At 52.1% G+C, this 15,248-nt stretch overlaps 2 protein-coding genes across 2 annotated transcripts; both read right to left on the reverse strand.

Annotated features, from left to right (window-relative positions):
• Positions 1 to 960: 960 nt before the first annotated feature.
• Positions 961 to 3,201, reverse strand: LBRM_35_7120 (putative beta-adaptin; the record flags this gene model as incomplete). Its single annotated transcript, XM_001569274.2, has 1 exon — positions 961 to 3,201. One exon carries the CDS (start codon positions 3,199 to 3,201, stop codon positions 961 to 963), a length of 2,241 nt encoding a protein of 746 aa, XP_001569324.2.
• Positions 3,202 to 12,577: 9,376 nt separating this feature from the next.
• LBRM_35_7130 (putative nuclear lim interactor-interacting factor) lies at positions 12,578 to 13,456 on the reverse strand (the record flags this gene model as incomplete). Its single annotated transcript, XM_001569275.1, has 1 exon — positions 12,578 to 13,456. One exon carries the CDS (start codon positions 13,454 to 13,456, stop codon positions 12,578 to 12,580), a length of 879 nt encoding a protein of 292 aa, XP_001569325.1.
• Between the last annotated feature and the right edge of the window lie 1,792 nt (positions 13,457 to 15,248).

Here is a 15,248-nt window from a genome sequence, read left to right on the forward strand (position 1 = left end):
CCTCGCAAACCCGTCCATTCTCCGCGATGCAGCACCACCTCAAACGCCACTCTAGCCCCAGGGCCTGTCAGCAGGCACATCGCGCAGGGCCAAGCGGCCGACGGACACGCGCGGTACAGCAGTGCCGCCTCGGTGACCTGAGCACCGTCTCTCCCTCATGCCCCGCCCACCCCCCGCTCCGCAGGCCGCCTCACTCCCGCTCCCATTTGCGCCGGCCACCAGCTGCCCCAGCCCCCGGGGTGGCACGCAGAGTCCCCACACCGCTAGTCAGCCGGCGCCGGGGGCGAGATGCCGCCCAGCAGCGGGGACACTTTTGCCCATCATATGGATGGCACACACGTGCTCGCTGTCGTAGGCCGCTCCGGCGCAACGCCATCCACGACCCGGCCGCCAGAATCAGCAGCGGTAAAGCGCTCCAACCCTCCTCATGCCGCAGGCACCCGACCCTGTCAACGTCGGAACTGCTTCGGCACTGGCAGCGATGATGGGGGCTGCTTGGCGTCCTCACACAGAGTGGGGGGAGGAGGGCTGGGCCCTGGGTACCACGCACTGAAGTGTCCCTCAAGCGAAGGGCCGACAAACACCCCGAACCAGCAAAGGAAAAAAAAGTTCCAAATTCACGATGAAATGTACCCCGCCAGTGAGAAAAAGAGAGCACAAAGAAGAGAACACGTGCAGTGCTAGCCAACGAACCAGAGGCTTGGTAGAGCAATGAGGAGGGGGCTGGGCAAGGCAAAGTGATGAAGAGGAGAAGAATGATAAGCAACGTCTGTTTGATATGGAATAGTGTGAAGGGGAAGAGGCCGAAAAGGATTGTAAGAGAGCGTGGAGAGGAATACGCAGGTGTAACCTGCGTGCATGCACTCAGTACTCTCAACGCACAATATTTCTCCACAAGTCATGCGCCTCTCTGCTTCCACAGCGAATAACGTCGTTCCGTTGTAGGTGTACTCACTCCGCTTAGGAAAGGATATCATTCAGCTGCGTCCCTCTATCGATGGGCTGCGGTGCGGAAGACATTTGCCCTAGTGTTGCTTGCCTTCCGCGCTCCATACTATTCGCGAGCAAATCCTCGATGGTTCTCGTTGCGGTTGGCGGTGATGGCGGCGCATGTAATCCCGGTGCTGCCTGAAAGGCTGGCGAGGAGCCAGCGACGGGGGGAGGCAAAACACTGAATAAGTCACCAAGGGGATCTGCATGCTGAGCACCGTTGTTGCCGCTTGCCACCTGGTGCCGTGCCCCGGTTCCATCCCCCGCAAACTCAAACATATCGTACCCTCCTTGGGCAGCGCTAGGCGCTGGTGAGCCGTCCTGGGTGCCCATCGGCGGTGTCGGCGGCAGCTCCGCTGCATCATCGTCCTCAGTGTCCTCCTCGTCGAACTCCACGCCCGCCAGCCCGTAGGGAGGGAGAAACGACTGATACGGGCGAGAGAATACGATAGCGGCAGTGTTGAGGGACTTCTTTAGGTCTGCCATCGTCATGGCATCGCTGAAGGTGCGATCCACATTCACAGGCACTACTTGGCCATGGACCACCTTTCTCATCTGCTCTACAGTAATGCTCTTGGAGAGCAGACGCCAGTACGCAAATGCGCGGTCACGCACATCAACGTCGTCGCTGTGCTTCGTCACCATCTCCAGCAGGTGATTCAGCTGCGGCTCCATCGCCTGTGGTTCTCGCAGAAACATCTTCACCGCCGCGCTGAGGATCGAGAGCTGCACACGCTGCTCGTGCTCCATGATGGTGTCAATGAAACGCTGAATAATGTCCTTACCGTTGCCGATGAAGTCACAGTACTCGCCGAGCATCCACAGAAGCGACACCTTTGCCTCCTCCCCAGCGACGTCGTCAGCGCCGTAGTCGGCCACCAAGGTATCCAGCATGAGTAACTCTGGGTACTTGCGCACAATATCCTTTGCGGCTGTCACCACGTCGGGTAGCAGCTCTGGCTTCCGATCAACAATCTGCAGGAGCAGGTTTGCACAGTCAGGCGCCACGGTATCTACCTTGATGGCGAGCAAGGCGATGGCGCGCACCACCTCGACCACAAACACCATATCGACCCCCGATGCGTACTCAGCAAACTCCTTGACGATCTCCGGCGCCGCGGATGGCGTGGTCAGCTTCAACAACAGGCGCAGCTTTTCCAGTTTAACGAACGGCGGGTCACTGTAACGCACATAAATGACGTCAAGGTTTGTCCGCAGAAGATTCGGAAAGATGACCAGCAGTGCGTGAATGTCCCTACACACGATGTACTGCGTCTCAGCATCACGCCTCACCAGCGTTAGGAGGGCCGTGTTGACCCGCACAGTGCAGCGCTCAATCAACTCTGGTGAGCACCGACTCGCGAGATTGGCGACTACTTTGATTGCTCCCATCACAACCGCCGGGTTCTGGTGGCTCATACGGGGCAGAACGCGCGTCAGCAGAGTTTCGGCGCTCTCCTTGTCACAAGGACGCTGGGCAGCCAGTAGTTCAAGGATGTACTGTTGCCCCCACTCATTGCACTCTGGCAGGTGGTAGACGAGTCGATTCACCCATTCGCTATTACTTTCAATCTTCTCGCTACCGTAGTCGTTCACCTCGCACACTATGGCCGCGGCGTTAGATGCGACCATTGGGTTGTTGTCGTTAAGGAGCTCCACCAAGTCCTTCTTGAAGTCCAGCTGGTAAAAGAGCCTCATGTCATCATGAAACAGCTTGCCGAGGCCCATGGCGGCGGTCTTGCGCACATAGGGGTCCGGATCAGCCACAGCGCGGCGCAGCGGCTCCAGCGTGTACTCGAGCACCGACGCCACCCGGATGCACATCATTGTCCGCACCGCAAGCGCCCGCACAATAGGGGAGCTGTTCGTAGTGTCCTGTAGAAACGTATTGACAGCCAGCAAGGCCTTCTCCGGCTGCAGACGTGCGGTGCTAAGCACATACAAGTAAACGAGCTTCTTGAGCTCCAGATCGGTCGATGGAGCCAGCTTCACGACGTCCACAAAGAGGTAGCTCACGTCCCGCCCCATCGTCATGTTGGCTATGATGCGCTTCACCGCAGCCTTTTTTCGATAACTGTCTGTGCCGTTGAGGTCATTGTGCAGCTCCGCAATTTCGCCGCGGCGCGTCTGCGCAAAGTACTTGGATCCCATCTTTGTTGCCTCCAGCTTGCGCTGGATTCTCTCGCGCGCCTTGCGGAGGAAGTTCTCCATAGCTAGTACTTCTATGATTAGCGTGATGAGGGGTGCGTGCACGACGCTTTCGATGGCTCCGAGAAAATGACCTTGAAACAGAGGCACTTGAGCAGGAAAACAGATTTCCTGTCAGTTGTGCCTCCTCGCGCACCACAGCGACCGCGGCCCAGCGCTTCGCTTTCCGTTGCAACAGCGCTGCCTTGCGTTACCAAGGACACCAGTGCAGAGAGCAGCCTGAGGAGTTGCAAGCAAAAAAAGGCTTGTGTGTGGATGTGAGGGACAAGAGATGAGTTTCAGCAACAGTACGCGCGTCGGGGCAATATTGTTCTGCGTCGACTTGCAGTGATTTCTTTTCACGCACCCACAGTGCTCCACAGACGATATCAATTCAGAAACGCGGGGAGAAGAAAGGAACGCGGGATGAATGAGCGAAAGTGGGTGAGATGAAACGCGATCAAGACGGAGGAGGCGAGAACAGGTCAACGAAGAGGAAAAGAGGGGACTCATGCGGCGCATCGCTGAGGCATTCCCCTTCCTCACGGCCGTACCCGCTATTCTGTGACATCCGCTCGGCTATTTTCCCGCAGTACGGAAAGGCGAAAAATGCGAGAGGGGACAACACGTAGAGAGAGGAGAGCGGGCACTTTATCGGCAATCACACTCGTGTTGTCGCATTTTGTGTTATGTTTTGTTTTTTTCACTCCTTTTCCTGAACAAAGGCAACACACTTGTCGAGCACCCCCGCGCACAAGAATTGCTGAGGAAAGGAAGGGACGCAACCGGCATTGGAGTTGAGTGTGGCAAAAGGGGGGGGGTCAATAGAAAGGAGGAAATAGAGAAGGACTGAAGACGAAAGGAGAGCAAGTGTCGTTTATGCAGTGGTACATGCACAGACTTCTCTGATCCGCACCAACTCGCGAGACTGCGTGCGTGTGAGGGTAAGAATGTGTCAGTACGTTGGTGTGTATGCGGTTCCTTCTTGTCGTCGGAATGCGTGCAAGTCGCCAAGCTTCGATAGGTCATCACACGCACGTAGGGTAGGTAATAAAAGTGCGGAAAAAGCGACGAGACCACAGTGACAGCGATAGCGATAAAAGCGCACAAAAAATGAACATGAAAAAATGTTGGGTGGGTGTGCATGCGCCGCACGGGAACTCCCCGGCAGACACAAACGAGCACACACACATACACACCCAAATCAAAAAGAAAAAATGCCAAAGGGAAACAACCGCCGAACAGCAGCGGAAAGCCCTGAGAGAGGAAGACATAAGAACCTGTGTAGAGGAGAACACACATCGTGTGCCCTCGGTGCTCTGGCGGTGGCACGCCCAGGCATAGCAGCATCCCTTCAACTTAGCCAGTCGCTCACTCACCCATTGCCACGACGGTGGACATCGCGGGTCAAATTGAGAGAACGTCAAAGTTGACGGGCCACTGCACCCGCGAGGCACGCGCTCATGCACACACCTCTTTCCCTCTCTCTCTTTGCTTTACAAGTCGCTGGGATGTACACTTGACTGAGACAGAGATACACGCAGACACGTGCACACGTACACGCAAGCCAGCGGCACGAGACGTGACCGCGGGTGAGCTCTCTATGGCCCTCACTGGAGGATCTGAGTGTCGTTTGAACATGGCGGGTTAGCACACCCACACACACACAGGCGCACGGAGATATACCAGCGTTCGCCTCATGTACTTCGATCAGTAGATTCACAGTGAGAAGACGAGGAGAGACCTGCCGAGAGGAGGAAAATGGTCGATGAGAAAGGTACTGAGAAACAAATCACGAGAAGCGCACACATTGAGAAAGAGAAGGAGAGAAAGACGCCAGCATGTAGACAAAAAGGGGGAAAAACAGAAAAGAGGGAAGAGTTTGAAGTGGAGTAAAGGGAGGAGGAACCGCAATCAATTTTTTTCTTTTTGCCTCTGCATCGTGAGTCGATTCGCCGCCCTCATGCCAACGATCAAAGAAAACGAGCACAAGAGCAGTAATACGGTGAAGGCGTCTGCAGAGAAGAGAAGGAAGAGGTGAGGTGAGAGGAGAGAAACAGCAATTCGGCTGACCACCATTGCGCACAGATCTCCTCTCTGCAAGCCCTCGTTCCTTGTCGCCTTCCTTCGTTTCCTCCAACTATGCCCTTCCAAGCGCCGTGTTATTCGCTCCACGGGCCACGTTACCTTTTTCTGGATGTCCAAGGAATGAGGACGGGATGGGCGCGACTACACTCGAATGCAGAAAAAAAAAGAAAACAGAAGAAAAAAAAGTTTACAGGAATGCACAATACGTTAATCCGTCCAGCATGCGCCAAACACCTTACACGGGGCAATTGGCTGAAACGGGGAAAACAGAAGAGTGCATGAGAGAGCGAACGCGCCACCTTGACAACAAGGGAGCTGGTAACAACAACAGACGCGAAAAAAAGACGATACCAAAGTCGAGAGCTGACATTCTCTTCTCCCTCAACTCCAGCCGCTCTCACGACTGCACGAATGAATGCTTGGCGGCGCACTGGTGGCAGCATGACAAGCGTAGACACTCGAGAGAGGAAAGAAAAGCAAAAGCGTAGCTGAGAAAGAAAATGGGAGGAGGAGAGGGAGGGATCAAGACGCACAGGGAAACGAAAAGACCACCAGCGTCGAGCAAAAAACTTGAAAGTCCCTGGCGCTAACAGCGAAGAGACGTGATAGAGAAAAAGAGGTCAGTCATCATAATCAACCTCAAAAAAAAAAACGCCTACAGTCAATGCAACAGCAACGGATTGCAACACGCTCAAGCACATGTGAAAAAAAAAACGAAAAGAACAGCAGGTAAACAAAAAGGGGAGGGGCGGAGAAAAAAAAAATGAAGGGCTCACAGAAGCAGAAATGTGCGCTAAGCGCAGAAGAGAGGCAGCGCCCCCACAAGGGGTGTTTGGTCTCAGAGGACGAGAGCCTACAAAGAAAAAAAACAAGCAGCAACAACAAACAGAAAGCATTACGACGCACACGCACCGACACGTGCAAGTACGCCTACCTGCACAGGGACATAATAGGAAATGCAGAAGCACATAGACGGGATAGAGGAAAGAAGAAAAGAATCAGCACTACGAGAGAAATCGAACAAGAACCACTGCGAGATCACCGAGTTAATAAAAATAAAAAAGAGAAACCAAACAAGCAAACAAAAAAAAAGATGAATACGAGAGGTGGAGGGGTTCAGGGGTGAGGGGAGAAAAAGACTCTTTGAGAGAGGAGAGGCGCACAAGTACACATGCACGACATAGAGAACAATAGCACGCAAAACAGCACTGTGACAACACAAGGAGAAGCATACGAGCACAAGAGTGTCTCACAGGAAGAGAGAAGATTCAAAAAAAAGGAGGCAGTAAGCTGAAAGAGTACACAAATCGATGAAACAGAGAAAGAAAATAGCGGCAATCCGCCATGCGTGGGCGCGCACACACGGCGAAGGGGGCTCCGTCAATACTTTTCCTTCCCTTTTTCAATCAGAAAGGAAAACATCCGTGGCCAAAAGTAGACGAGAAAGAGGCAAAAATGAAAAAAAAAACTTGTCGTGTACCACACGAAGATTCACGAATTCGCTTGTGCACGTCTTACAGAGACGGCGACCGGTGCGGCACCCATGAAACTGCCCGTCAAGAGCGACGAGAGACACAGAAAGAGGAAACTGACAGAGCAGAAAGGCGCGAAGAAAGAGAGAAAATATGCAAGAGCACTGCAGGGGACCCTGAGTCTGAGCGGCCACCCTGTTATCCACTCTTGGCACGACCTTCAGAGACCTCCACCAAGGCACGCTACAAGACTTACATTAACGACGGTAAGTCAAGCAGATCTGAAGTGAGAAAAAAAAGGTAAAAGTCTGAGAAGAAAACAAAAAAAAAAAAACGAAAAAGAAGATGTCGTAGTCTTGGCAAACAAATCTTTCGCTCCACCATCACCAGCGTTAGGTATGACAAGAGACCACCACCTATCCTTACTAGACCAGCAGACACACACACACACACACGCACTTTCACACGTTGAGTCACTCTCGGGGAGGGGGGACACACAAAAAACAACAAGTGGTGAAGCCCACGTGTGACGGGAGGTAGAGGTCGAGTAGGCTGCGAAAAAGAGTAGAGAGGGAAAGTGTTTGCGGGTGAGCTTGAGTGATGGTTGGTGGAAAGATCCTGACCATGAATACCCCCGAGTGGCCTTTGGTGAAGCGAAGGCTCACAGAAACAGCAGAGCAAAAAGCTGAAGTCAGCATGTGCGCCGCACAGGAGTCGATCGTTAACTAGACTTTCGCTGCCAGTGATCGCGGGGGGGGGGGGGGCATTGTTGCTTGGCTCGGTGAAGTAGAGCTGAGCAGGGGGGAGAGGGAATACGAAAAAAGAAGATGGGACCGAAGAAAAGGGGGGGGGTGAAAGACGAGGAACGAAGTCTTTTCCACAAAAGTAGAGACCAAAGACACCAGCGAGATGCGTGAGGATGAGGGGTGGAAAAGGTTGAAAGAAGAAAGCGAGTTCTTCCGCTCTGCGCGAAGCAGGACTGAGGACACACGATCAAGAGCACAACAGAACGAGCAGGAGAGAAAGGGAAGAGAGACCAGAAGAGAAACACACAGGTGGGAACGAAAAGAGATGACACGGAGAAAGCGAAGGGAGTCAGTTGCGGAGAAGGGCTTCATCCTTTACCGAAGATGAGGATCCCTGGCTTATCACGTGTATTTCCCCTGCAAATGCCGGACGACTTGCTGTGCTCCCCAAAATGAGTTCCATTTCTACGTTGAAATCCTACTTGCCTACTGGTCATCGTCGTTGTCACCAGTCTTACTCCCGTTACCGTACGCACCATCATGCAAAAGGCGGAGAGGGATGACGACATCCGCACCGCGCCACCTCCTCTTGCAAAGTGATGCCTCGCACACCGCTCTCCTCTCGGCCACACTGACTCAAGCACTTGTACACTCTCACTCGCCTTATCTCGACATGGGTTGCACTCACGCATAAAGGCATAGGAAGAATGAGCAAGAGAGGGCAGAGCACAGACATATCTAGACCCTGTATGAGGGTACACACGTCAACGCAAAGGCAAACGGGGACGCACGGCTGCACACAAAAACAAAAAGTACAGAAGCAAAACAGAAAAAAAATTGCGAAGGGGGGGAGAGACAAGGGAGAGAAAACACAAGCGCCAAAGAAGAAGCAAGAATAGCAATCGTGCATAGGAGGTTAGAGCTGGTTGGCGACGCGTACTCCGTCACCTTCGAATGCAGCTTACAAAAGTGAAAGGCAAACAAAAAAAAGACAGAAGACACCACACATAAGTCGTCAGGTTAACACGAACCCAAGAAGCAACGCTCACGCTTTCGCTTTTTCTTCGTTTTACCGTAGTGTTGTCCTTTAATCTCCGGCAGCAACGTAAAGGGGAGCAGTGAGAGCGAAGGCTATGGTGGCTTTAAAACAAGTTTCACCGTTTTCAGTGTCGACGGGCAACGCGAGCACAAAGAGAAAGCAGAGATAGGAAGGGCACAGCAACCCAACAAGGCGAGGAGACGGGAGGTGGAGCATGCGCGGGCGAGTCAGCGCGGTGCCCCGTTAAGAAACGACAAACGCAAACACCACCTGCACAAGAAAAAGCAAGTGCCACATACACACCCTTACAGAGAGAGAGAGACGGAAGCGCGACGACGAGATCGCAGTTTGAATGAAAACACCTTCCGGTTGTTACCGCACATCACACGCTTCACACTCAAGGGTTCTTGAGTTAAGAGAAGGGGAGGCAATTTCGCATAGATTTGAAGCAACTAAAAAGCCACTGTGCAATGACGCTGGTGGGCGATGACGGTACGCGCCAGTAAGAAGCCACCACACAGGCAGTCGCACGTCGAGAGGAGGAGGCGACGCACGATTCTTTTTTTGCTTGCAGCACTCCTCTCACGCATCCTGTGGTCAAGTCATACACATTCGCATCCCTCTTCCCCGTTTCGATCCCCTCTTCCATTTTCTTTTTGGATTGCTTGGGGAGCTGCAGCCACGTCATTACACGAAGGCACTACACTGTGGCTGCTCCTCGGTTGCACCTGTCGAGACGTGTAGAGGATGGCAAAGAAGAAACACGCAACAAGAAAGGAACGCAAAGAGAGCGCGAAGGGATACTAAAAGGAAGAGGCAGAAAAAGAAACAGCGAGAGAAACGTCTGTGGTGCAGGTGCACTACCGATAGCACAGCGATAGCCTAGATTACACATGAGTGAATGTGAAGGCACACTCACGCAGCTCGCAGGCGAACAAAAAAAAGAGCACACTCCCTTAGATAGAATAGCTAGGAGGTCGATCGCATGCAGAAGGTGCTGGTTCGAGCTTAGATACCTTCTTCACCCGTTCGTACGCACCCCTTCAGAAGTGGGGTAGCAGGGGACGGGATTGAAGGGTGCGGTAGAGCAACATCATATGGCCAGCGGAATGCGTGACACCGATTCACCAAACCGCTTACCCACCTGCGAACAAACAGACGTACGCGCACGCAGCGCCTTCCCCCACTTTCATCCGTAGCGCTCTGAAATGAAATCAGGCAAAAGTGAGGGGAAACAACAACAACAAAGTACATGAAGGGACCAAAAAAGAAAAAAGAAGTCAGTTAGTCTCTATCAAGCACAAACACATGCACTAGCTGAAATGAAATGTAGTAATCGCTTAATGGCACATGACACAACTAAGGAGAGGTCAACAAGATAAACGAAAATGCGGGGACGAGAGAGTTAAGAAAAGGAATTAGAGCAATAATGTCAAGAGAAAAGACAGTGAGGAGAGGAAGAGAGATGGAGACGTGCGTAAGCAAATGATGTCCCTTCACTACAATACAGAAGAAAGAAGCTGGCATCATAGAGAGGGGGACTCGCAAAGCAGAAAGACAAAACACGCACACACACACAGAAGAAAAGGAAAAACAGAAACAGAGAGAGAGAAGAAAAGGAAGGGGAAAGACGGTGGCTCAGCGTGTTTTGATGGTGGTTGAAAGACGTGCGCGAGGCTTACGTTTTCTCTTTTTCGTTCCTTACTTTGTCTCTGAGTTGACGTCAGTTGACCTCTCCAACAAAGAAGATCAACGGCCACACACACATGCACAGACGCACACACCACAAACGCCTTCAGGCTAATTGAAAGAAGAACGCGGGAGAAACAAACTGACAAAAGGGATAGGTATAGACGCTGGCCAACGGCAGAGTGGAACCAAAAAGGACAAACATTAAGTAAACACGCACGAGGAACGAAACAAGTGAAATAATAAATAAGAGAGAGCTGTCTGAATATCCAACATGTTATCGTAAAAGTACCTCGTTGAAGGCGGTGCGCTATAGGAAGATCGAGTCCCAGCCAGAACGGCACCAGCAGTCGCACTCCATCGTTTTCCGTTGTCTCCCTCCCGTCTAAAAAAAAAAAAAAATGGTCGTTATATATGGAGCTCGTGTACTTTGTGCGTGCGCAGTGTTTCCCTTGAGGCTGTCTGATTCGTGTGTGGGTGGGGTGGGTGATGATTTCCTCCTTTTCCGTTTCTTGGAGGAGCACTGCACAGCCAAGCTAACGTTTTGTGGGAGTTGCTTGGCGTGGGACCCGCCGGTGTAATACGAGACGAAACCCATCGCACATCGCAACGCTAAGGGGAAAAAAATAGAAGCAAAAGTAAAGGGAGAACCTCTGAAGGTGGCACACACACAGGCAAACACATGCGCACCATCAACCCATGAAGAAAATAATAAAGAGCGAAGACATGTGCAGGAAAGAAGAAGTTGGAGCCTGCACTTATCAGTGGTGGGGTGCAGAGAAGGAGAAAGGCCCACATGCGCCACGCGACACATCTCGTACAACACCCACTAAAACGAGCGAGCATACGCGCGTACAAAGAGGGAAAAGAGACGAAACAAAGAGATGAGGACAACATCAACACGCGCAAGATAGAAAAAAAAAAAGAAGCACCGTTTTTCCTGTTCTGGCACACTCCACTTGCATGCCCGTTCGCCACTAACGTAAAACCAAAGTGAATACTGAAAACCTGAAGAAGGAAGGGAGAGGAAGACATGCATGGGTGTGCTGGCATAAGCTGTGCAGCGCTCACCAAGAAGTCAGTACACCCCGCTGGATCGTTTTCCTCTCTACACTGAGCACACCTTCTCTGTTTTGATGTCCACAAGGAACGCACATGCACTCCCACCGAGTCGTCTCTTCCATTGGAAGCAAAAGAGAGAAAGAGAGAGCAAAGAACAAAACGTCTTGAAGAAATGTGGAAGGCAATGTCAACTCTCCGCAACAATCGCAAGCACATCGAACACGTCGAGTCTTCCCGGCCCCGAAATTGCTAGAGAACAGGACAAAGTGCAGTGAGCTGTTTAGCACCAGAGTTTTTGTTTGTTTCGCTCTTCCCCATTGCTTTGGCCAGTTTTAACTGTGGCCCATTTTTTGCTTTTCTGCGGGTTCCGGTTACCCCAAGGTTGCGTTATGTCACAATAAAGTTGTGAACGGGCGCATCACCCGACTACGGTACCCCCCGCCACACAGAGGCACGCACCGAAGAGCGGCAGGGCATGCCAAGAGCAGAGTCTCGCAGAGAAAAAAGGGAAGCCAAAAGAAAACTGAAGGGAGGAGCGTGAAAGTTATAAGTGTCGTTTTTTTTTTTCAGTGCATCGCCATTTTCTCTGCACCCACAAAACAAGCCAGCAAACAAAAACCGCCTTACCTCAAGGCCGAAAATCCTCCCGACAAAGCCACTTAGCACGCTGCTTCGGTGAATCCGCCAACGATGTCTATGATACTGAGATACTGCACCCGACAAGGGAGCAAAACGATGGAGTAGCCGCAAGGGCGTCCTTGTGGGAAACAGCGACGCACCTCGAGAGGAAAACAAAGCCAACTACACTACGATTTCGTGTTGTTGGCTCATGCCAAGAAGGACGGAAAACACAACGAGAACAACGCTCTTCGCTAATCGTGGGAGATGGAGGCGCGGGGGAGTGGGGGCTCAAGTGGAGAGACAAAAGAAAGACGCTAAAACGAGAACAGGAAGACACAAATGGAGAGGAAAAGGCGAAAGGGGGAGGGGCATCATGCAAAATCTACTCCTAATAAAACGGCGCGTAAAGCGACTTCTGGACTTCGAGGAAAAAAGTCAGCGATGAGGAGACGGCGAGAGAGGGAGCTCAGCGACGGCGATCGTAGTGAGAAAAAGAGAGAGAGAGAGAGAGGAAGGCATGAAAAAGCGTTGTGGGGTAAACAAAGAGCTGCTGCAGTAGCAGGCCGCACCCTCAAGGACAGACACACAAAAGGGACAAGTATGACTGCCTGCAGTGAGTACTTCTTTGCTCCCTTTTTGGCTGTATGCGTGAGTGGCTGGCAGCCATGAAGCTCGGGGTCCTTCTAGTACACAATTCGCTGCAGGCGGGCATGCTGGCGCCTGGTGCCCAGTGAACCCCCCGGTCGCATGCGTGGCTGCTGCTGCGCAGGGCGGGGGAAGGCGCTGGAAAAGTTGTCGCAGCTCGCAGACAGGTATTTGGATACCGTCGAGTGTGGCACGGCACACTCGTCCTCGACGCCGCGCAGGCAGTACGCCTGCATCGCAGTGCCCTTATCCGTCAAGACGTTCTGTTGCGAAAGGCGTGGCGTCGTGGCGATGTATTCGGGCACAGTAATCCCCTCTTTTTCGTGGCGCTCGACGAGATCCCGCAGCAGAGCTAGCAGCATGTGCAGCGTGTGATCTGCCAGCTCGCCACCCTCGTAGTCCTCAACGAGCACAGCGTTCCTCTCGTAGCCGCGGCAGCAGTCCGGGGTGTTCTCCACTATGATCGTCGTCTCCAAGTCTCGCCCGAGCAAGCGCAGTTCCTTGGTTGCCGATGTGCCGTTGAACCATCGGCGGTGTCGGTACACTGTGTGGCAAACGGCGCCGCACGTGTCAATCTGCGCCACGACAGCGTCTGCGTAGCGGTGCTTGCTGGAGGTCCACACGATTGTCTCGCAGTAGTCGGCGAGGAAGCGCATCAGTGTTTCCATGCCAGGGCGTACGTAGAGAGGTCCTTGACGCGCGTAGATGAGTGTTTCGTCAAGGTCGAGCACCACAGTTAGGCGATTCTTAATCTCTGACGGCTTCGCCGGGACAAGGTACTCCCCCCTCGCCGTGATGGATGGAGAGCGACGAAACACCTCCGCCGTCTCCGTCACAGAGTCCTCGAGGCACACTGAGAATGCATCGGGGCAGTAGACTCCCCGAAAGCTGGCACCACGTCTGCGCTGGCTTGGCATACAGAAGGGATGTTCTCGTTTGCCGGACGTATGTGTGAAACGCATCAAAATGGTAGCAAAGAAAAACGAGTGAGTGTGTCCAAAGGGAAACGCAAAGAAGAAACAGAAAAAAAGAGCGCCCCCCGTTTCCCTATTCTCCGGTGCTGAACGTCTGTACTACTACTAGGGCTACGAAAGCTAACGAAAAAGGTCCTCAAGCGCACCCAGAGATCGTTCCCTTTCTTCGTTGCCGTGATTGATACCGTGCGCGTGTTTTCGTTCTCCTCTTCTGAGAGTGTGAGTGAGTCCGCCGAGCACTCGTGATAGTGCACTACGCAAAGGCGATAGGGGGGGGGGGGTTGGGAAGCGCTCTGTGATCACGTAATGGCAATCATACAAGTCGCTTTGTTCGTGGTCGTTTACGGTGGGTGAGGAGTAGAGCTAAGGCGGGAATCAAAGCAGAAGATACACTCTGAAGATGAACGCACGCAAGGAGAATTTAAAGCGAAAGAAGACTCGCACGCGAACGCTGCGCGCAGTTGACGTTCCTTTGTTTTCCAGAGGAGGGAAGAGAAACTGCGCAGACTTCTTGACTCCACGGATGACCAGACAAGAGAACGAGTACGGGGATGAGAATAAAAAAAGAAACAAGCGGATTCAGAACGAGTAAACGAAAGAGGAGTAGTTTCCCTCCTCAGAGAGGGAAAACAAAGAAAAAAGGGGGAAGAGATCTGAATAAAAAAGACAGGAGTGCAAAAAAAAAAGATCGAAAAGAAAGCGAAGGCCGAGAGAGAAGGAGGGGGGAAGTCAATGAAAGGCGTAGAAGGGGGAGAGACGAGTGGCCTGAAAACACCAACGAAGCGAAGGAACACACAACGAGCGAAAGTAGAATAGAAAAGAAAAAGAAAAACTCAAAAAAAGGCAGCAAAACAGAAAAGATGAAATGAGAAACAAAACAAAACAACACGAAGAAGAAAAGGAAAAAGAACACGTGTGCGCACAGCAGAGGGGTGAGAAAAGAAGCGCAGACACAACACAAATACAAAAAAAGTGCCTTTGGCGACGGCGACTACCTTTCGGCACTTTGTGTGTGTGGGTGGGTGTGTCTCGGGGGCTATTGGAGGGTGGGGGAGAGAGAAGTCCTGCAAGAAGAAAAAGGCGATGTTGAGGCTCAGCACAACAGGCAAAGATAAGCGAGGAAAAGAACAGCACGAAGAGAGAAGACAGCTAAAGGCAGGAGGAGGGGTGAAAGGAGAGGTCGACTTCAACGGAGCCCGTACAAGCAACGGAGACAGACGCTGAGGTAGTGCTGATCGAAAACTTGAGAGCGACGACCAGCTGAAACGACGAGAACACAAAAGAAAAAAAAAGCACAGAAAAAAATTTGAGTCCGAAGACAGAAAAGAGAGAAGCAACAAACAAAGAAGATCAAGTCAAGGATGAGAGAGAAAGAGACTAACAAAAGTGACCGATGGTGAAAATAAAGAGTCCTGTAGTACTTTGAAAAAGGAGGGGGCGTCAATCAGTGCAAGTGTGCTATACCCCCCCTAAACACCCACATCAATCAAAGCAGTGAATTGGCACCAGCAGTTGTTTTTTCCTTTTGTGTGTGTGTGGACGTATAGGTGCAGGCGTCGGTGTTGAGGCTCAACTCGGTAATTGAAAGGCTGCAGTTATGCTTTTAGCGTCTCTTTTTTTTTTATCGTCTTGTGGCTGTTTGTTCTCCTTTTCTTCCTAGAAAAGCCTTCACGTCTTCGGGCGGTGTAGTCCGAGAAGAAATTCCCTTGAGAATGTCTCCCTGCTTGTGGAGTCA

This window comes from Leishmania braziliensis, chromosome 36 (genome assembly GCF_000002845.2).
Source record: "Leishmania braziliensis MHOM/BR/75/M2904 complete genome, chromosome 36".
NCBI classification, from domain to species: domain Eukaryota; phylum Euglenozoa; class Kinetoplastea; order Trypanosomatida; family Trypanosomatidae; genus Leishmania; species Leishmania braziliensis.